This window comes from Microcebus murinus, chromosome 1 (genome assembly GCF_040939455.1).
Source record: "Microcebus murinus isolate Inina chromosome 1, M.murinus_Inina_mat1.0, whole genome shotgun sequence".
Taxonomy (NCBI): Eukaryota; Metazoa; Chordata; class Mammalia; order Primates; family Cheirogaleidae; genus Microcebus; species Microcebus murinus.
The window spans coordinates 56644891-56667249 of NC_134104.1; the positions used below are offsets into that span (position 1 = coordinate 56644891).

A 22359-nucleotide genomic window follows, 5' to 3' on the forward strand; every position below is an offset into this window, starting at 1 on the left:
TAAGACCCTGTCTTATTTTTGGGGAAATGTGGTATCCCATGTAAGGAAACTATACATGTAAGGATATTATATAAAGATACACCATATAAAGAACATATACTACTAATTTCTTTTCCCATTCAACTGATCACCCACCTCCAAGCCCTTTCCTCACCAATGCATCTGGACTTATCAAAACACATCAAGTCAACAAATGTTTGCTGACTGCTTAGTCTGTGAAGATTTTGTTTAGGCATTAACCTTACTGCTTTGATTCTCCACTCAAAAATTCTCCAGTGGATAAAAGGCCCTCGATATTCAAATTTTTGCCTTTCTTTCATATCTAATTTCTAATTATAAACTTCCCAAATCCTCTTATTCACCCTTCACAGAATAAACAGTATTCTTTCTTACTTTGGGACTTTTGTTTAGGCCAGGGATTCTTAAAGTCTAGCATTCATCAGAATCACCGGGAAGGCTTGTTAAGGCAGATTGCTGGGCACCAAGCATCTGATGCAGTAGGTCTGGGGTGGGGCCCAAGAATTTCCACTTCAAACAACTTCCCAGGTGATGCTGATGCTGTTCTTCAGGGGACCATACTCTGAGAACACCTGGCTTAGAATTTCCAGGGTGCTTAAAGAAAATATAAAGCAAAGAAGTCCAAGAGAAGCTACTGGCATTTTTGCAAATCATAGTGTAAGTATGTAACATATAGTTTAGAATATGCCATATAGGTGTTAGGTTCTCCAGAAGGCAAGGCTTGAGTCAGGTAAACACTTATTAAATAAGTATCATTCACCACATACTATGTATTGAGTACTATGTTAGGCTCACTAATATTTGTATAACAGCAAGTTGAAATCCACAAAAAGTAACAAGCATTTAAATAAGGTAACATGTAAGATCCTACAATTCAAGATGCCCACTTCAGGTCAAATGAAATAAACAGATTGGAAATGGATGTTTGACACCAAACTCAGGGAGTATACTGGCATCATTATTTATACCTAAATAACGTCCCTCTCTAGAAGCAAGGCAAACCCCATAGATCAGGGTTCCTCAACTTATGGTGAGTTGTATAATTATTTCATTATATATTACTATGTAATAATAGAAATAAAGTGCACAATAAATGCAATGCTCTTAAATAATCCCAAAACCATCCCTCCCACCCCCATCCCAGTGAGTGGAAAAATTGTCTTTCATGAAAATGGTCCCTGGTGCCAAAAAGGTTGGGGACCACTGCTGAAGACTGTACTTACATAAGTTCATGGTACTCAAAGGCATTCAATACAGTGCCTCAGGCCCACTGTAATGTGGCTGATACAGATGGCCTGGAAGTGGTCCAAGGTCAAGGTTTGTTTAAATATCAGCACTTGACATGCTTGTGAATAGCCACCTCTACAGAACTTCCTCAATTCTGAAAAAGGGTCTGAAGAAAAGGAACACACCTGCTGGTTCTGTAGTGTATTCAACCGAGAATCAAGTTTCTTCTTTTCGATACATAAATCATTCATCTGCTGAAGCTTTTTGGTGTGTTCTTTTGTCTTCATCATTAGTTCCCATCGCACTTGAGCAATCTTTTCCTACCAGGGCAGGAAGACGCAAAATAGATTAATAAGTGAGGAGACAGAGAAAATGAGTGTCCAGGTTGGGTCAAAATCACTAGGCAAATGGAGCACACTGTGCACATATCAAAATGCCATCAAAAGCCAATAGGAAGATGCGGCCAGGAACAACTGCACTGGGTCTGGTTTGATTAAAGAGAAGAAGAATGTAAGTATGCTCAAGGATATTTGTAGGTAGAAATAAGATAGATACAGATTGCTGTATGGGTGAGGAATGAAACTAATATGCAGAATGATTGCTGGTACTCATTACGTAAAAGGAAGGATGATGATTTAAGGGGCCAACTTTCATATGTAGCTCTTTCCCCAGTGTTGGCCCACAATCCTTAAGGTAGGTGGCTTGAATGGCCACACATCTTTATAATGGCTTTCTTTTGCTCTCTTATTCCTCCAAATCATTTTAGATTGCACAGATTATCTCCAAAAGTCCTCTGATAGGGACCAGTTCCATTAAGATGAACACTTAAATAAGTTGCTTCTTCAAAGTACAGTGGTAAATCTTGGATTAGCAAAGATGAGACAGGGCCATTGGACAAGATAGCACTTAGGAACCTCTCCTCCTACCGCAACTGTTGATGGGATAAGACAAGAAATCGGAGAGGTCATAATGATTTGTGAGCTTATTAAATCTTTGGAAAAGCTCCTATCTCTGAATCAGGCTGGAACCAGGCACTCTCATCTTACGGCTCAGGGACAATATGTAGGCATTAACAGGTTCTAAGACCCTACCAGCCAAACAGTCTATGCATGGTTATAAAATGTATTACTCAGAGATGATTTGTAATTTCCAAATTGGAACAGCATGCAAAAGCTATACAATAATAGAATTCTCAGAAGATAGCAGTTCCATTTTTAACACTCTCAGAGCATTTGTACATTAATGTAGGCCTAGAAGTGGATCTCTCTATAATCTTTCATCCGTTTTGCATCATGTTTATATGCAATCTGACCTCCAAAACCCATCGCTGGTGCTTTCCCTACAAGACAGACAAGTCCCTCCAACTAAGTGAACAGTGAGGAAGCCGAAACAGGCCTCAGATGCTGGCGGAGCCCAGCGGAGCTCACAGACCCGGCTCAACTGCGCAGGCGCTTCCCAGGAACCACTGACAGCTCGCCAGGATTTCTCACTTCCGCCCAGATTCAACCACCTGCCCTTCTCCTCCTCACCTCCCACATCTTTATTTCCTTTGCATTCGATAGCTCCTTTCGAAGTTTTCTGATCTTCAGTTCTTCAAGTGTAGTATTAACAGAAAGCGTCTGAAGGGCTTCTAGGTCTACCACTCGGCCAAACTTGCTGACCATGAGTTGACGGACTGTGTCTTCCATTTCTAAAAGAAGACAGGCATTATTATTAAATGAACAACCTATAACAGCAAAATTCTAGGGAACGGCTTTTGCAAGATAGTAAAAGATTTTATGTTACCAGTCAATTTTTCCTCTGTGACTTTTTGCCTGATGCTTTTCTCATTTAAATGCCCATTTCAGCACTGTCTTTTCATCTTCAAAATCCTGTGTAAAACTGACTTATTTTTCCCAACTGGCTCACATGCTTAGATCTGCCCCCCATCAGACTGTTAGCAGGCTCCAGCTGGATTATGAACTTTTCAATTTTTTAAAATTATTGAGCTTTATAGCATCTAGTGTTAAGAGCAGAGCAGGCACTTCATAGACGTCTCTATCTTACTCCAAGTAAAAATGAAGTCCTGCCCAAGGGCCTGGGTGGCCTGCCTGCGCTTGGATCTCTCCCTCCTGCCTCCCTCCTGCCCGTGCCTCTCCAGCTCACGTGCTCCACTGCAGACACACTGGCCCCTCTCTGCTTCTCACACATGCCAAGGTCACCCCCATCCCAGCCCCCTCTGTCTGGACTGCTCTCCCCCAGAGAGCCACGTGACTCACCCCTCCCAGCCCACTTCTGAAAGCTGTGAGACTAGTGAGACTCATTTCATGACGCTGAGGCTGGAGAACCCCATCTGACCAGGTTTGTCACCTTCCCAAAGAGCCTTCCCCTGTCTCCTGTGGACCTCAGCACTCTCTTTCTCAGTCTACCTTAAATTTTTCTTCTTAGCAATTACCTCCATATATTAATAACATGCAATATCTTTTGCTCTTGTTTATTGTCTTTCTCCAATGTGAAAACACCAGAACACTAGGAGAAAATTCCTCTTGTGGGGCTTGAGCTCTCCAAGAAAATATGGTCTTGCAACAAGACTTTCTCAGTCACCAGACTGTGCCCTTGTCCCCTAAATGAAGTTTGAAGGCCCTAAGGTGTAACAAGATGAAACCATGCTTTTTTTTTTTTTTTTTTTTTTTTTTTGTGAGACAGGGTCTTGGTCTGTTGCCTGGGCTGGAGTGCAGTGGCATCATCATAGCTCACTGCAACCTCACACCCCTGGGCTCCCGAGATCCTCCTGCCTCAGCCTCCTGAGCAGCTGGGACTACAGGAGTGTGCCACTGTGCTGGGCTAATTTTTCTATTTTTTGTAGAGATGGGGTTTCACTATGTTGTCAGGCTGGCAATTCTGTTATAGTGCAGAAATGTGTATTCAGACAAATTGTTATAATTAAGTATAATAGTATAATTGGCATGACTGCTACTTTGCATAATCCAGGCAGGGGCCATTCACTCTCTATCCTATGTGAGGAGTGCCCCATGGACTAGCATAGTGTAGTGGCCATAGTAATCAGTGATGCAAATGCAATGATGGACAAATTATTTGCATGTGTGCTACCCTGTGGCTGCCTGCTGGGCCCCTCTTAGTAAGAACCTTGATTCCCCCCAAGTAGCCCCAAATAAGGGGGTGCCCTCTCCCCTGGTAGCCTCATATACTAGGACATGTACTCTGGTCCTTGCCATTCCCCTTGTGAAGCCAGCCCAATGTCCTTCTCCCAAGCTGATTAGGCTACCTACCACCACTGGGGACACAGGCTTCTGGAACACTCACCACCCACCTTCCCACTGGCCATGAGCTGTGCCCTCCCTGGAATGGAAAGAACCTACCCCTCCCCACCCCCACGTTGTAGGCGTTCCTCTCCTTCCCCATGGGGTCTAGGAATGGAGAAAGGCAACAACAAGCTAACTGCAGTGTTACCCATCACTTCTAAGCCATGTAGTCCAGCAAGCCCACTTCTGGGTGTATGCCCAAAACTATTGGAAGCAGAGAAACGAATAGATATTTGTACACCCACGTTCATAGCAGCACTATTCACAATAGCCAAAAGGTGGAAGCAATCCAAGTGTCCATTGACAAATGAGTGGATAAACAAAATGTGGCATACTATAATGGAATAATTCCATACTATAATGGAATACTATTCAGCCTTAAAAATGAAGAAAATTCTGATACATGCTAAAACATGGATAAACCTGGAAGACATTATGCTAAATAAAATAAGCCAGTAAAAAAAAGATAAAGAATCTTTATTCTACTCATATGAGGTACTTAGAGTAGTGAAATTCAGAGAGACAGAAAGTAGAAAGGTGGTTTTCAGGAGTTGGGGGTTGAGAGAAATGGGAAATTATTGTTTAATGAGTATGGAGTTCACTTCGGAAAAATGAAAAAAAGCTTTGAAGATGGATATAGTGATGGTTACACAACAATGTGAATGTACTTGATGCTAACAAACTGCCTACTTACGAATTGTTAAAATGGTAAAGGTTACATTATATACATTTTATCACAACTTAAAAAATAAATTTAAAAATTATTAAGCCTAGGGATTGGGCATGGTAGTTCCTGCCTGTAATCCTAGCACTTTGGGAGGTCAAAGTAGGAAAATCACTTGAAGTCAGGAGTTTGAGACCAGCCTGAGCAACAGTGAGACCCTGTCTCTACAAAAAATAGAAAAATTAGCCAGGCATGGTGGCACATGCCTGTAGTCCCATCTACTCAAGAGGCTGAGGAAGGAGGAGCACTTGAGCCCAGAAGTTTGAGGCTGCAGTGAGCTATGATGACACCACTGCACTCTAGCCCAGGGAATAGACCAAGACCCTATCTCAAAAAAAAAAAAAAAAAAAAAAAAAATTAAGCCTACAATAAAAGATCGATAAATTAAAATCAGGCAGTTATTGTTCATCAAAAGCTACCATAAAAGTGAAAACACTAAAACAGGAGAAGATATTTGAAAAACACATAACCAACAAAGGTTAATATAAAAAAATTAATTCCTACATATCAATCTTTTAAAAGGCAAACAAATCAATAGAAAAATGAACAAAATACATGAATAGGCATTTTATAAAATAGGAAACATTAAAGGCTCAAAAACATACAAAAAGTGCTTACCCCCATTAGTGGTTAAGGAAATACAAATTAAGAACATGAGTTACCACTTTATATCTTCTGATTTGGCAAGAATTTGAAGCCTAGTAAGATTATGTATTTTCAGTGATGTATGATGTATGTATATAGCTCAAAGGAAACTCTTATGTACTGTTGATTGGATTGTAAACTTCTGGGAGACAAGTTGGCATTATCTTTTAAAGATAAACACTTTTATACCCTACAACCCAGCTATTGTACTTACAAGAACTTTCGTAGCCAAATTATCAAAGCAAAAAAACCTGAAACAATCTAAATACCCATTGTCAGGAGAAGAATGAATAAATTTTAGTATACTCACATGATACTATATTTTACAAAAATGAAAATAAACCACAGCCACATGCAATAGCACATCTGCTCTTAAAAATATAATATTAAATGAAAAAGTATGTTTCAAAAGGCTACATATGGTATATTTATAAAGCAATATATTATTTAGAAATACATATAAATGTGTTAAAACTATTTTTTTTTAAAGAAAGAGAATGCTAAAGACAAAATTGGGAATAGTGGCTATCTTCGGGTGTGAGCAGAGAATGGGACAGAGAGAATGCACACAGGTAGATGCTACAGGATTGACAATAGTCAATAACTTGGGTGGTGAGTTCACGGGATTCATTTTGTTGTAATATTCCATTACTTACACATAAGTTCCACTTATCAAATATTATAAAAATTATTTTAAAAGGTAATTATCTTTGCACTATGCATCTTACATACCTCGATTCCAGCTGGCTTAAAAACACAAATGTTAAGAAAACTACTATAGAAAAAATATCTGTTTTAAATTGACAAATAAAAATTGCATATATTTATAGTACACAACATGTTGTTTTGAAATATGTATATGTTATGGAATGGCTAAATTGAGCTAAGTTAACATGCATTACCTCACAAACTTATATTTTTTGTTGTGTGAAAACACTTAAAATCTCCTCTCAGCAATTTTTAAGAGTATAATACATTGTTATTAACCATAGTCACCACACTGTACAATAGATCTCTTGGGCATATTCCTCCTAACTAACTAAAATTTTGTATCCTTCGACCAGTATCTCCCCAACCACCGCCTCCCCTGCCAACAAAGCCCCTGGTAACCACACTGTACTCTGTTTCTTTGAATTCAACTTTTTTACACTCTACATATAAGTGAGATCATGCCATATTTGTCTTTTTGTGCCTCATTTATTTCACTTAACATAATGTCCTCCAGGTTCATCCATGTTGTTCCATATGATAGGATTTCCTTCTTTTTAAAGGCTAAATAGTATTTCATTGTGTATATATATCACATTTTCTCATTCGTTCATCAGTTTATGGACACTTAGTTATCTTGGTGATTATGAATAATACTGCAATGAACATGGTAGTGCAGATGTCTCTTCCACGGCCTGCTTACTAATTTCATTTCCTTTGGATATGATACCAGTAACAGAATTGCAGGATCAAAAAAATCTTTATGATCTCAAAATAGGAAGGGATTTCTTAAACAAGACACAAACACACACACAATGCACAAACCATAAATAAATAGATGGATAAAATTTACTATATTAAGATTTAAAACATCTGTATTTCAAGAAGATACACTAGACAAAGTAAAAAGGCAAGCCACAAACTAGAAAAAGATTTGGAGTACATTTAATAAATAAAAAGAATATATTTAAGACTCTCTAAAAATCAATAAGAAAACAAATAAAAAATAGAAATGAAAAATGGGCAAAGGATATGACAGGCAAGTTACAGAAAAGGAAACAAACGGCAAATAAATGTATGTAAAGATGTTCAACCTCCCAGCAGTCAAGGAAATGTGAACAAAAACCAGACATTTAACATTTAACATCCACCAGACTGGAAAAATATTAAAGTCTGATAATACCAAGCATTCATGATAACATGGCTCATGGGCAATTCTCACACACTATGGGGGGAGCATAAATTGGTTCAACAACTTTGGGGGGCAACTTGGCAATATCCAGGAGAGCTAAAAATGTACAAATCTCCCTGTATCCTAGAGATCCCAGTACCAGGGAGTCACCTTCTCACACATGTGCACAAGGAGATGTTTACAAGAAGGTTTCCTGTAACACTGTGTATAATAACGAAAAATTAGAAATATCCATAAACAGGAGACTGAAGAAGTAAACTTTTATATCATACAATGGAATATTATAATTAAAATGAATAAACTATCTGTAGCAATATGGACAACTCAAAAATTGGTTTAATAAACTGAACCATAAATTGATATAAGTATCATCGTAGTTAAAAATACGCAAGGTAGTTCTATACATTGTGAGTGGATACATACATATCTACGCTCACATATCTGGGGGGTACCCCTGGGGAAAGAGCAGCAGAATAGTATTAGAAAGAGAAGGGGTTTCAATTGTATCTTCAATGTTTTATTTCTTAAGCTGGGTAGTGGGTACATGGGTTATTATATTATTCTACATCTTAATCACATACAAAGAGAAGCAGATTCTGTGATAAAAGATTTCTCCTTTTAACACAGCAGAGTGATCTTTTCATGGTGTTAGGAGAAACGGTAAGTAGGAAACTGCAAAGGTGATCTGATTACTGTTTTCGCGGTTTGAAACTATGTCGCTTGATACTTCCCTCTCTTACCAATAAATATTACTAGGCAGGCCATGGGCTGAGATACTCACTATTTATAGTTTTTGCCATCTCCCTCTTTTCTCGAACCAGCAGTTTACGTCTCTCCCTCCATTCTCTGTTAAGTTTTTGTTGCTTGCAATTTTCCTCGTGGAGCTGTACGATTCTTTCTTGCAGCCGTCCCAAGGACTGGTTTGAGAAGACCAATGTACCAGAAAGATCACTAGGTATTTCTCCAAGTACCACATACTCTATCTGCAAAAACAAAACCAATCAAAATCAAAGACAAAATTGACAAAGAAACAAACTAAATGTAAGGTAATAGAAAGCACAAGAGGGTTTTTTTTTGTTGTTGTTAAAGCACAGCTTCTTCTCTTAACCTGACAGAGGAAGATACAATGAGCCTTTTCTCTCACTGTTACATATTCCTGAAACTTAATATATGTTGCAATTCAAATAGAGAGTGGAAATGAACAGAGTGGGGAAAAAGAGAAAGAATTTTCCTTTTGTCTTTACCTCCCTCAATAATGAGTAGAGATTAAGTGATCATTCTTGCATCATTAGTTCTTGTCTTTTTACAGATGGTGTGAAACGGAGGGACATGTGTGTGAGACCCAAGGCTTCAACCTCCAGGACATTCCATTCTTAAGTCACAGCTCCTCATTTCTCCAGACCTGACGTGACTGGACTTTCAAAGTGATAATGGGCCCCAGGGGGGATTATGCATGTTTTGATGTTACTCTTTTATACCAATCTGACAGTGGGCAAGAAAAGTTTGGGTGTCATTCTACAGGTAGAATTATCAGCAAAGGACCATGATTCTCCCCTCTAGTGATTCATGGATATTTATCTGGAAAAGCTTGGGCGTGAAGACTCTTCTGCTCAGACGGGGGTGGGGGGTGGGGGGGGCGAGCCCTCCATTCGCATCACCTGGTGGAGCTTGAGCGGTATCACAACCAGCAGTTCATTCAGCCGCTGCTGCTTCTCTCGCTGATAAGCCTCCAGGGCTTCCTCGGCTGCATTCAGATTAGTCGCCACGATTTTTACCTGCAGAAAACCCCATGTGTGAAATGGTGACAAGATCCAACGAACACATACCTAAGGTGGTAAATGAAGGCATGTTAGGAGGAAGTAAAGCACAAGCAGGACTTCCTTTGTTGGGCTGTGATGAAGTGCACAGTTCCCGTGTGCAACCCAGAAAATGTATATTTTTTTTCTGCCAAATTATGATGTTATGATCCACACCACTTTTTCAATTGTTTCTATGTCCCCAGAGTTGTAAAGTTTTGGTGAATAAGGGCTCAGAAAACATGTCTTCATCTTCCTTTTATTTTCTGCATGAATAGCGGCCCTCAGCGTGGAATGTCTTTGTTAGTATGGTGGGAATCTTGTTTGGTCATAATGATCGCAATAAATTAAAGAAAAAAGCCTTTTAAAGCAATGAAACTACTAATTACAGTATTTCTAAAGCACATCCTTCATCTCCTAGAAAACCGGAAAGTTTTCCAAATCATTTTCTATTTGCAAGAGGAGAAAAAAAAATTTATCAAAAATATTTCCAAATATTAATCAAGTGATGTTGCTCTAGATAAGAGTACCTAAGAGGGAAAATGAGCAGATAAAGCAGAAATCACTCAATATTATACCAGAAGTTGAGCTTAGTGGTCTCCAACATGAGAATCATGCACCCAGAGAATTGACAAAAGGATTTATGGGGTGCAGAATAACATACGACTTTGTATTTCTATTTACTTTTATCTCATTCTTTTTAATTTCTGTTTTTGTGAGCTTTTCATAAAGTACAGAATATATTAGTATAATAGTTCATGAATAAAATATATATACAGTATATATTTTAAAATATATATTTGTATATATTTATAATATATATTATGTATTATATGTATATATATTTTTAACATAGACATTAAAATAAAATATATATACAGTTATTGTAGGGGAGGAGCTTTTTTTTTTCCTTATAGAATAATATCATCAAAAGAGTTTGGAGACCAATGACTGAGATAAACAGTATAATCAACAAAAGAGCAATGGCCCTGCCACAACTGTGCTTAAGGAGAAAAAAACTGGCCATGACATTTGAAACGTTTCTTTTCTGAGGAGAAATCCTAACATTGTCATTGGTAATATTAAAACAAGTAGGATGTGTAGCATTTTGAGAGAGGATAAATCAGTACGCAGACCACCATACTTTTTTGGACATTGCATCATATTCCTTTTTGAGGTTATCAACAATTTTTTTCTCTTCAACTAAGGCCTCCTCAATGTCCAGCCTTTTCTCTCGAAGTTGAAGGGCCATTTCAAAAAGAGCGATATCACAATCTGAAAAGAGAATTAAAATTAAAAAGCAGCCCGGTTTGTTTTGGAATGTGGTAGTGCTAGAAGTACTAACTTTGGAGCTTCAGAATTAGTAGTGGCTATTTGTGGAACCACTCTAGCAAGCTTTTACTACGCGTATGGCTCCACTGTTCCATGTGGAATTTAATAACAGTATTAATAACTATGGTAGTATTAACAACAATGATACTAGTATGACATTCTGAGCAATGCTCTGAGCCAGGCTCTGTGCGAGGCCCTTTTGTACTCACTCACGGCTCATGCACCCTGCAAGGTAGGAACTATTCTTTTCCATTTTAGGTGAAGACCCTAAGGCTCAGAGAGGTGACATAACATGACAGAATGGTATTCAAGTGCATTATCTCTCTATTATTTCCACCATATTACCCTAAGAGCCACATGTATCCACCAAGTGATAGAGAGTGTAAAAACAGAATACTAAAATGGAGTGTAGGCACTTTAGTTCTAGCCTAGTTCTACCACTATGCTAGCTGTGAGTCATTGTTCAAGCCATTTAATCCTGCTGTAAAATAACAAGTTGTATTTTAAGGTTTTTATGCTCTATTTCACTCAAAAATATTATGATTTTAAGAAGATTCTTGTTTTCAAAAGTAAAACAAGATTTAAACTTTATTTGAAACTAAACTTTAAAGGCTTAACTAAAACTTTATTTGAAATGTCTAGAAAAACAAACTACTGACCAGAGAAATTTGTTTTTTCTCTACTAAACCATTCATCTATTAAGACTGTAAGAGTATTGGTCTGGCTGCACCAGACTAGGTGAAAATAGTGAATATAAATCACCAACCATTTCCAAGAAACTGGTACAAATTGCCCTTACAAAACAGATTTGGAATACAAATATTTGAATGAGTTTGTCAAAAAATTTTAAAAATATATAAAAATTACTATCTGGTGTTTCTCTGTGAAATGACAGTTGCTACATAATTTATAATAACTCTGATTCAACTGCCGATTGTCTGCAGATTATTTCATTTGTCACTCATAAACAGCTGCCAAAGGGGACAGATAATAAATTATCCAGAAAGCCCCCAGAAGAATTAACATTTTCCTTGGCCATGCTATTTGAAGTAGTAACCTCTCCTCCCCACCTCCACTCTTAAACTCCCTTTACTTCTTTTCCCATAGCATATAACACCTTCTAAGACTCTGTTTAATTTACTTATCATATTTATTGTCTTCTTCCACTAGCATGTAAGCTCATGAAGGTGGGAGAGTTTGTTTTATACTTCTTTGATGCGTTCCTAACACCGGATAAGTGCCTGGCACATAGTAGAAGTTCAACATTGTTGAATGAATGAATAAATATCCTTATACTTTAAAAAAAGTATTCATTAGACTATACTTCCTACATTTTCAACCACAGTTTCCTTAAATTTTATTATCAGAGGATTGAGAAACAAAAAAGGGCTTTCTCAGTATTGTCAATCCATCCCCACAGTTCACAGAGAACACATGGTTTTATCCGACTTACTTGATGGGCAGATAGAATCATCGAAAACCTCATCTTCAGATCCAGACTCATCCTCATCACTCTCAAGGCTGGATTCTTCTTCACTCGATTCCTCACTCTCCTCATCTTCATCTAAGGATAGAGGAGGACATTGTTAGCAGAGACATTCCTATATTAAACTAAATGCCAGATTTTTAAAGTAAACTATTTCCCAATGAGTCAGTCACTAGGAAAATAACAAAGAGATAAAGCAGGAAATTACTCAATATCTTTAGAAGAGTTTAAACTGGTTAAGGACACAGAGAACACAAACTCAAATGTCTGCAGGAGGCTTTGCAGCTATTATCACTGCATCAAGTCAGATGTGGTTGAGACCAAGTTGCCAAGATGCCTATGTGATAACCAACCTGAAACACACTTGGGTGAAATAAGCCCACGATTCCTAAATCATAGAATGCTCTAAAATCAGAAAAGATCTTCATAAGTTATATGAACTGCAGTAATGATCTTTATAGTCTTTAACCTACTTAGCATGAATATTCATGTTTTGCTGCAGAAGAATGAGGTGTTTGATTTTGTGTTCTTGTACCAGACTTTGAAGGGAGTGTTATGTTGAAAAAGACTCTCTCCTTTAAGCAAACGTGAGTCAGTCTTCTCTGAGCCCTCTTTCTGGCTAGTTCCTGATCTTAGGCTCTGCCCTTAGCCCAATTGTAGCAAGAATCGTGCTGAGTCAGTTTAGCAAAAATTCCCCACCCTTGCTTGATATCTGATCAAATTCCTCATCCCCCCACACTTAGTATCTTATCAACCTGGCCTGCCTTCAGTAAAAGTCCAATTAGGACAGTCTAGCAAAGAATTATCCTACTCCTTAGCAATTTTCTGTCCACTGACCCCCCACTGTGCTCCTTGGCTATAAATATCCACTTGTCTTTGTTTTATTCAGAGTTAAACCCAGTCTCTCTTCCCCACTACAAAACCCCATTGTTGTAGTCCCCCAGAATGGGTTCCAGCTCTATCCAGGAAAATACAAGAGGTGCTATATCACCATTGTTTCTTAAAGCTGAATAGTACTCCATGCTTTACATATATCACAATTTATTAATCCACTCATGTATTGATGGGCACCTGGATTGTTTCCACACCTTAATATTTGAAATAAATATTTTATGAACTATATTGACCTAAAAGAAAATAAAAATCCAACTATCAAAATGTATGGTACGCAGCTAAAGTACTAAATTAGAAAATGAGAAAAGTTTCAAATCAGTAATCTAAGCTCCCATCTCAAAGCCTAAAAACAGAAGTGCAAAATAAAACAAAAGCAAGCAGAAGGAATGTAATCATAAAGATAAGAGCAGAAATCAATAAAATTGAAAGGAGAAAAACAATAAAGAAAATCACTTATTCAAAGAGCTGGTTTGTTCTTGAAAAGATCAATTGAATTGGCAAAGCTTTAGCAAGACTAGAAAAAAAAGTGAAGACACAAGTTGCCAATATCAATAATGCAACAGGTGATATTACTACAGACCCTGTAAACATTAAAAAGATAACAAAGAAATAAATACTATAAACAACTTTACACATATAAATTTGGCAACTTAGACAAAATAAACCAATTCTTCAGAAAACCCCCACAAGCTACCATGACTCACTCAATGAAATAGATCATTTGAATAGCCCTATAATTACCAAGAAAATTGAAACTGTAATTTAAAAACTCCCCCAAAAGAAATCTTCAGGTACAAACAATTTCACTGAAAAATTCTACTAAATGTTTAAAGAAGAATCACCACCAATTCTAAACAGGATCTTCCAGAAAATCAAAGAGGAAAGACAACTTACTAATTCACATGATGAAGCTAGTATTATCTTGAGACTAAAACCAGACAAAGACAGTACAAAAAAAGAAAACTATAGACCAATGATCTTCATAAATACAGGTACAAAATTTCTTAACAAAATATTGACAAATAGAATATAGCAATATATAAAAAAAATTTTATACTGTTACCAAGAAAGGTTTATTTCAGAAATGCAAGTCAGGTTCAATAATCAGCCAGTGTAATCTACCATATTAACAGGCTTTTTAAAAAATCACACAATCATTGATTGATATAGAAAAGCATCTGACAAAATTCAACACTCATTCATGATAGAAATTTATGAAAAAGGTGAACAGAAGGGAACTTCCTCAAGTTGATAAAGAATATCTATGAAACACCTGCAGGTAGCATTGTACTTAATGGTGAAAGACTGAACGCTTTCCCCTAAGACTGTGAACAAGGCAAGAATGTCAGGTCTCAGCACTCTTTCAATGTAGTACTGAATGTTGTAGCCATTTGATAAGGCAAGAAACGGGAAATAGGTATACAGATTAGAAATAAATAAATAAAACTGCCCATATTTGCAGATAAAATTATCATCTACATAGAAATTCCCAAGTAATCTACCCAAAACTCCTAGAACTAGTAAGTAAGGTCATGGGATATGAGATAAACATATAAAAATCAATTACTAGTGATGAGCATGAGGACACTGAGATTAAAAATACAGTATCACTTAAAATTACTAAAAAAAAGGAAATAGGTATAAATCTAACAAAACATGCACATGAATGGTATGCTGAAAACTATACAATGCTGATTAAAGATATCAAAGATCTAAATAAAGAGACATCCCGTGTCATGCATTGGAAAACCCAATGTAGCAAAGATGCCAGTTCTCTCCAAATTGATACACAGGTTTAACAATTGCTATCAAATTTCCAACAAGATTTTCTGCAGGTATAAACAAGATTATTCTCAAATATGGAAAGATAGAATAACTCAAACAATTTTGAAAAATAAGAATAAAGTGGGAGGAATTAGTCTACCTGATTTCAGGACTCAATATGTAGCTACAGCAACCAAGGCTGCAGTATATTGGTGGAGGCACAGACACAAAGATCAGTGGAACAGAATAGGGAACCTAGAAATAGATCCACACAAATATGCCTAAATGATTTTCACAAAAATCAAAAGCAATTCAATGGGAGAGAGACAACCTTTTCAACAAATGGCGCTACAGCAAATGAAAGTTACACACCAAGAAAAAATATTTGCAAACCACGTATCCCAACACAAGACTAGTATCTAGAATATATAAAGAACTCTCAAAACTCAACAGCAAAAAACTAACAATCCTATTCAAACATGGACAAAAAGACAAGAAAAGACACTTCACCAAAGAAGATATACAGATGGCAAATAAACACATAAAAGATGTGCTTATTAAATTAAACTACCATACTAACTCATACCAGATACACTGCACATACACACACACACAGAGATGCCAGATGTTGAAAGACCTAAAGGCTTATTTCCTCTCCTCTTCAATCCCCACATATTGTCTATGTTGTAGTCAAAACAATAGGGCATCTAATAGGTCCCTTAGTTACTTCTCTATTTCTTGTTAATGAGAGAAAACAGGATCATATGTAAGAAAGGAATACAAACCAGCATCTCCTTCAACCTCCTTTTTCTTTACCCGCTTAATCTTCTTCTTTAGGACCTTCATGAGGAAGTTAGCAAATTTATTGTTTTCTCCAATTGCTGCTTGAAAACCAGCATAGAGTGCCTTTTCTTGGTCCTGGAGCTTGCTGATTTCATTCTTTTTCTCTTCCATCTCTTTAAAAGTTTCATTTATTTTCCACTAAATGAATGAAAACAAGAATGAAAGATATATAGAATGTTTCTGATAAACCAGGTTCAGAGAGCAATGTACTTTGCAATGCAAGGTTACAGTCTACAAACATATTTTTAAAGGCTTCTTAATAGATGTTTACATTTCTGATGTTTGCAGAGCCATCATTTATTTGGTTAAAATTTTATAATTCTTTTGTAAAAGTCAGTTTAGTTCAGAATCAGAAAGATCAGCTTTTTAATGCTAAGCTCCCTCAAAAAATCCAAATTAAACAAACATATTGACATGTGCATGTCAGCCAATATTTTTTTCATACATAGTCTCAAAAACATTTTTGTATTGATATATGATAAGTAAAACAAAAAGACACATCATTGCTAGTGAAGCTGATATACCCCAAAACTCATTATTCAGTATGTGGCATCTACTTAATAGAATCCCTCTTCTTTTAAAATAAAGATAAGTATAATTTATATCTTTAAATTTAACATATGGATATGACAAATAAAGAAATGTTGTTTCCTATGATATTCAATTATATACTACATTGAAACTAGCTATCATACTTAAGAAATTCACAACTTCTTTTCCAGTTATGTTCAAAAGGATAACATATAATCAAAACTCTATTTCATATGATAGCTGGTACAAAAAATATAGACTTTTGAAATCCATTTATAAACTAAATACAGGGCTCACTTTGAACATTTTATTCTCCTGTCTTACAAACTGTCAGCTCGAATTCACTAAAATACCTGTCATTTACCTCTGACCACAGAAACTAAAGATGGAGAGAGTAAGTAGGAATAACAGGAAAAAGGAGGAGGGAAAAGAAGACCAGAAAAAGATAAGAGCTAGAACAAGTGGGAAAATTAAGTTAAGAAGGAAAAAAAAGTAAAAAAGAATCAAGTTCCCTCCGTAACTAAGGGAGCTGCCAGCTCGGATTCTCCTGCCCGCTCATACTTGCATGAACTGTTCCTCTTTGTCTAAGGAATTAACACGCTCTTGAAGTGTGTTCTCCTGTTTTTCAAAATTCTTGAGGAGAAGCATTTCTTGAAATAATGTGACATGGTGCAGGTCGGATAATTTCATCTGAATATCTAGTTTCAGCTTCTGATGTCTCAGGACACGGAGTTCTGCATCAAAAGTGACAATCAGTTCTTTGATCTGAGGTGGAAAAGAGATTTGAGGATATATTAGAAGTTAAAAAGAATAGGTAAATGCATTTCAAAACTATCTAACAGCACTAATTTGTTTAAAAGCATTTTTCATTATGCCCCTAATATGGATGGAGAATTATGTGTGTGTATTTAATTCACATAAATTAATTCATCAATTGCATTAAATGTACATAAATTAATTTATTAAGTGGTAGGAATTATGTAACTACAGTCCTTCCAGCTATTTCTTCACCACTGATGAAGCCATCAACCAAGAATGGCCTCCTTGCTGTGCTGTATAGCCTGCATAGCTTTCTGAGCAGGTAGTGTCCATACCTGTCTTCTCTTTATTCTTCATGGTATCTGTACATTGCCTTTTATATAGTAAGCACAAATAAATACTTCCCCCAATTTTTTATTTTGAAAATTTTCCAACCTACTGAATAGTAAATATTTTTAAATACATAAATATAATCATGGAGCCACACACACACACACACACACACACACACACACAAAACCTATTCAGTCTTCTTATTTTACAGATGAAGAAATAGAGACCAAAAGTGATTTTCCTGAAATCAAAGCTGATTTGTTACAGAGGTGGGATAAGAACTTAAGTATCTCAAGTCCTGTCCAGACCTTATTCCACTGTGGTTCTAATAATTTTAAGTCCTCAGTTTTGCCTTGATTTTGGCACAGCTCTCCACTACCTCATCCCAAAAGAGATGAATAGGTCAAGAGAGAGCATCAAAGACTGATTCTCCCAAGGAAACTCGTACAATAGGAAGAGACAACCCATTCTATGTTTTTCATCAGGTTGTACATGAGAGGGAGCCTCCACTGTCAAAAGCCTATAGTGAAGGCCGGGCGTGGTGGCTCACGCCTGTAATCCTAGCACTTTGGGAGGCCGAGGCGGGCGGATTGCTCAAGGTCAGGAGTTCGAAACCAGCCTGAGCGAGACCCTGTCTCTACCAAAAATAGAAATAAATTAATTGACCAACTAAAAATATATATACAAAAAAAAAATTAGCCGGGCATGGTGGCGCATGCCTGTAGTCCCAGCTACTCGGGAGGCTGAGGCAATAGGATCGCTGAGCCCCGGAGATTGAGGTTGCTGTGAGCCAGGCTGACGCCACGGCACTCACTCTAGCCTGGGCAACAAAGTGAGACTCTGTCTCAAAAAAAAAAAAAAAAAAAAAAAAAGCCTATAGTGAGCGAGAGCCCAGACCAAGGACTAAGGAAAAGGAAGAGCTCTGTGTGATTGGGGCAGTGAAATTACTAGGAAATTGAGAGAGCTAAGAAAAAAAGAGAGAGAGAGTGAAGAGAGAAGAAAAAATTAAACTTTTAAAGAAGTATGGCTATGGACCATGTGTGGGTTCCTCCTTAATGCTTGTTCAACAAATGTGAATTATTCCTAAATTTCTTCAGAGATAGGACTATATTTTCTTCAGTGCAACACCATTCTTAAACTGGACCATATAGGTCTCCAAGTTTGTAAGGGTTACATTTATTTTTTTTTCTTGCTCCAATAGCCTGTGAGCTTTGCAAGGATAGAGAATGTGTCTTTTTTGAGTATTGTATCCCTACTACCTAGCTATGATATAATCTCCAATACATATTTTTTAAATTAATAAAATAAATAAATTAGTTACAATTAAAACCAATGGAAACTTTTCACTGACTGTCTATTATGTGTGGCATTATCCTAGGCCTAGGCAATGTGGGGGAAATCAAAGGAAGTATATGTGGCCTTTTGCTCAAGAATGGTGCAATCTAATTTCAAGAAAAAACACACATGAAACATCAAGAAAAATTAGTGTAAAATATGAGGTGCTGATTACAGGGGCAACTGGAGTTTAGAAACAAGGAGAGAGTATGTAGTGTGGGCAGAAGGTGCTAGAGAGGGTTTGGAACTGGGCTAACCTTTGAATGATGACTCTACTCTGGAAGGAAGTCAGCACAGGTATAAGAAAATAGCAAAGGAAAAAGCACAGATATAAAACTCAGAATGGTATGGGAGGGAAAGGGGGGAGTGGGGAGAGGCAGGAACAGTGAGAAAGCAGGCTAGAGAAAGTTGAGATAATGGTGAAGAATAAGGGTGAGAAGCTATAGGGGGCGCCATCACGGGATGGAGCTGGACAGACACACGGAGGAAGGAGACGCCGTGTGGCTGGCAACAGGGAGCTCTCTGTCCAAGAAAGGTTCTTTTCCTTTCATATTCACGGCACATCCTGTGCAACTGGACCTAGTCTGGTCCTGATTTTCCTAGAAATAAAAACAGTTGCCATTCCAGCTCCAGAACAATTTCAAACCCAGTAATCACCATAAACATGCCACTAATGGAGCAAATCAGACATTAGAGGAAGAGGATGTTGTGAAATCCAGAGTGCCCCGTTTCTCTGGAAGATTTCTAATTATGTTCTGTCCACCACCTGAAAGCTGCTCCTCTACTTTCCCTTCTCCCCGACTTCAGTTAGATGCCAACTAAATGAAACATGGGTCCACCCTTCATTCTTAGTCAGCTTTCCAAAAAGAAAAAGTTAAAAAGCTCCAAGGTTCTGGGCAGTGCACAATGATTTTCATAAGGCCAAGGGTGGGGAGGACTAATTCTTCCCCTGCTCTCTTCTCCTTTAGCTTCAAATAGGAAGTTTCACCCCTTACCCTGTTGACCAAATACTGTTGCATGTACACGTGTTTAATCTCATCCCTCTTCATAATCTCCAGCTCCACATCAGTTGGCTCTGCTTTTGGAAATTCCAGAAACTTTGGAATATCCAGACTGTATCCTGATGGCTTTGATGATCTAGATATCGAGTCTCGTGTTGTCCAATCCCCATCCTTTCCAGAAGAAAGTTTGAGAAATCCTCCAGCTGAGCCTGCAGATCCCAACTGTTCCACTTGGGGAGACTTTTCCTCTTCTTTTTTCATCTGCTGTTGCTTAAAATTTAGAAGAATTTCCTCATTATACCGAAATCTCTTCTCTGGAACTTCATCTGGGTATATCTGAGGGATTTGGGGAATGGGGATGTGCTTGGCTCTGTGAAGAGTTGACTGAATGCTCTTCAGTTCTTGTACCAGGCACTGAATTTCCTCGATAACAGCCACTTTAAGATCTCGAAGAGAAAGGATACACTTGTTCATCTGACGTTTCTTTCCGTGGGCCTGAGAAAAAGAAGAAGGAAACAAAAGACAACCCTTTTACAAATCACAGTTTGAAATATAATTTGTTCTTGTCCCTTGACTCATAGGCTTAGCAAAAATTCAAGATTAGAATGTGTCTGATCATCTCCATCCACCACCAAGCTACTCTTTTCTCTAGGTTTTAGGGTTTTTTTTTACTTAGCTCCTCCAAGCTGGGAGGATAGCCTGACATGACCTCTGGTATCCCTTCGTGTTCCACAATTTGTTCCCTTCAGCTGGCTAGTAAGGCTGACATCCTCCGTGCTCCTTCACCACCCTGTGGAAGTCCTTCCTGCAGCCTCGTGCTCAGTGGGACACTCTCCCCTGGGAGGTAGGGTACAGCCACTAACTGCCTTTCCCTGCTGGAACCTCAAATCCATTAGACCCATGTAGGGCTGCCCACCTAGGGCCAGACTACAGGTTAGCCTATTTTCATGCTGTACTTTGGCCACATGTTGGTCCTTGTGTCACACCAAGAGACTCCAGCATCTTTCCTTGGTTCCTTCTCCATTTAGCTAAGCTAAGCTGTGTCTCTGCCTCCAGAGGGGCTTTAAATGCCTATTGCTCTTTTTTTACCAGCTCCTTCCCTGGTCCATTTTCTAAATGCCATTACCAGAGCCTAAGAGCACATGCAACCCTACCTTCTGTGTGCAGTTAGGCTACCAGATGGTCTAAAGACCATTATGAGTTACTTTGAATAAATATACAGTTAATAACATAGAAGATCTAAAGACACTTCTTCAAGACACAAAACTTAACCTATATATTTACTATCCATGAAGCAAAAGTACCATAACAAGATGAGATGTTTTGCATATTTGAAAATAAGTCTTTAAAGCACTGAGGTTTAAACACCAGAGGCAGCACTTGGGTGAGTAGGAAACTACCTGTAAAGTACCTGGAGGATGAGGATTAGGTCTACAAGAACAAAGCCAAACCACCCTGATGTCTGTAAGGTCTACCTCTTTGAGAAGCGTCTTTCCATAGCAATTTATTCTTGTTAGTTTTTCAAATAACAAAGTGGAGAAAAGGGATAGATAGTAAACTATTTTTAAAACACTTAAGGCCGGGCGTGGTGGCTCATGCCTCTAATCCTAGCACTCTGGGAAGCTGCGGCGGGAGGATCACTTGAGCTCAGGTGTTCAGGACCTGCCTGAGCAAGAGTGAGACCCTGTCTCTACTAAAAATAGAAAAATTAGCTAGGCATCACGGCATGTGCCTATGGTCCCAGTGACTGGGGAGGCTGAGGCAGGAGGATCACTTGAGCTCAGGAGTTCAAGGTTGCAGTGAGCTATGAAGGCCAAGTGACAGAGCAAAACCCTGTCTCAAAAATAAAATTAAAAATAAAACAAAAAAACCTGCTTAATACTTTTCAATGATTTTGAATTTGACCATGACAATAATAACTGTTTATTGATTTTAACCCTTACATTAACCCTGTAAGGTAGACTAGACATGTCTTATTATTGTTAATTGGTAATAATGCCCCTTTTACAGATAAAGTAAAAGGGAGATTTAGGTGACTTAGCAAAGTTCATATAGTCTAAGTGACAAAGATGAAAATGGAACTCTGGTTTTCTGACCATAGAATAATGTATTCTACATTATTTTGTGCTGCCATTTGAATAAAGCAGATTTCAGGCCGGGCGCGGTGGCTCAAGCCTGTAATCCTAGCACTCTGGGAGGCCGAGGCGGGCGGATTGCTCGAGGTCAGGAGTTCGAAACCAGCCTGAGCAAGAGCAAGACCCCGTCTCTACTATAAATAGAAAGAAATTAATTGGCCAACTAATATATATATATATATAAAATTAGCCGGGAGTGGTGGCGCATGCCTGTAGTCCCAGCTACTTGGGAGGCTGAGGCAGAAGGATTGCTTGAGCCCAGGAGTTTGAGGTTGCTGTGAGCTAGGCTGACGCCACGGCACTCACTCTAGCCTGGGCAACAAAGTGAGACTCT

At 38.0% G+C, this 22359-nt stretch overlaps 1 protein-coding gene across 2 annotated transcripts in view; it reads right to left on the minus strand.

The window, feature by feature from the left end:
• CFAP44 (cilia and flagella associated protein 44) overlaps window positions 1-22359 on the minus strand; it is a 94983-nt gene that overhangs the window by 3742 nt on the left and 68882 nt on the right. For both annotated transcript variants that reach the window (XM_076001426.1, XM_012787506.3), the window contains 9 exons: window positions 19885-20385; window positions 17024-17227; window positions 15874-16069; window positions 12398-12508; window positions 10757-10887; window positions 9475-9591; window positions 8598-8799; window positions 2775-2935; window positions 1431-1565 (listed from right to left, as the gene is read on the minus strand). In XM_076001426.1, the coding sequence (XP_075857541.1) occupies window positions 1431-1565; window positions 2775-2935; window positions 8598-8799; window positions 9475-9591; window positions 10757-10887; window positions 12398-12508; window positions 15874-16069; window positions 17024-17227; window positions 19885-20385 (1758 nt within the window). The remainder of the gene's footprint in view (window positions 1-1430; window positions 1566-2774; window positions 2936-8597; window positions 8800-9474; window positions 9592-10756; window positions 10888-12397; window positions 12509-15873; window positions 16070-17023; window positions 17228-19884; window positions 20386-22359) is intronic.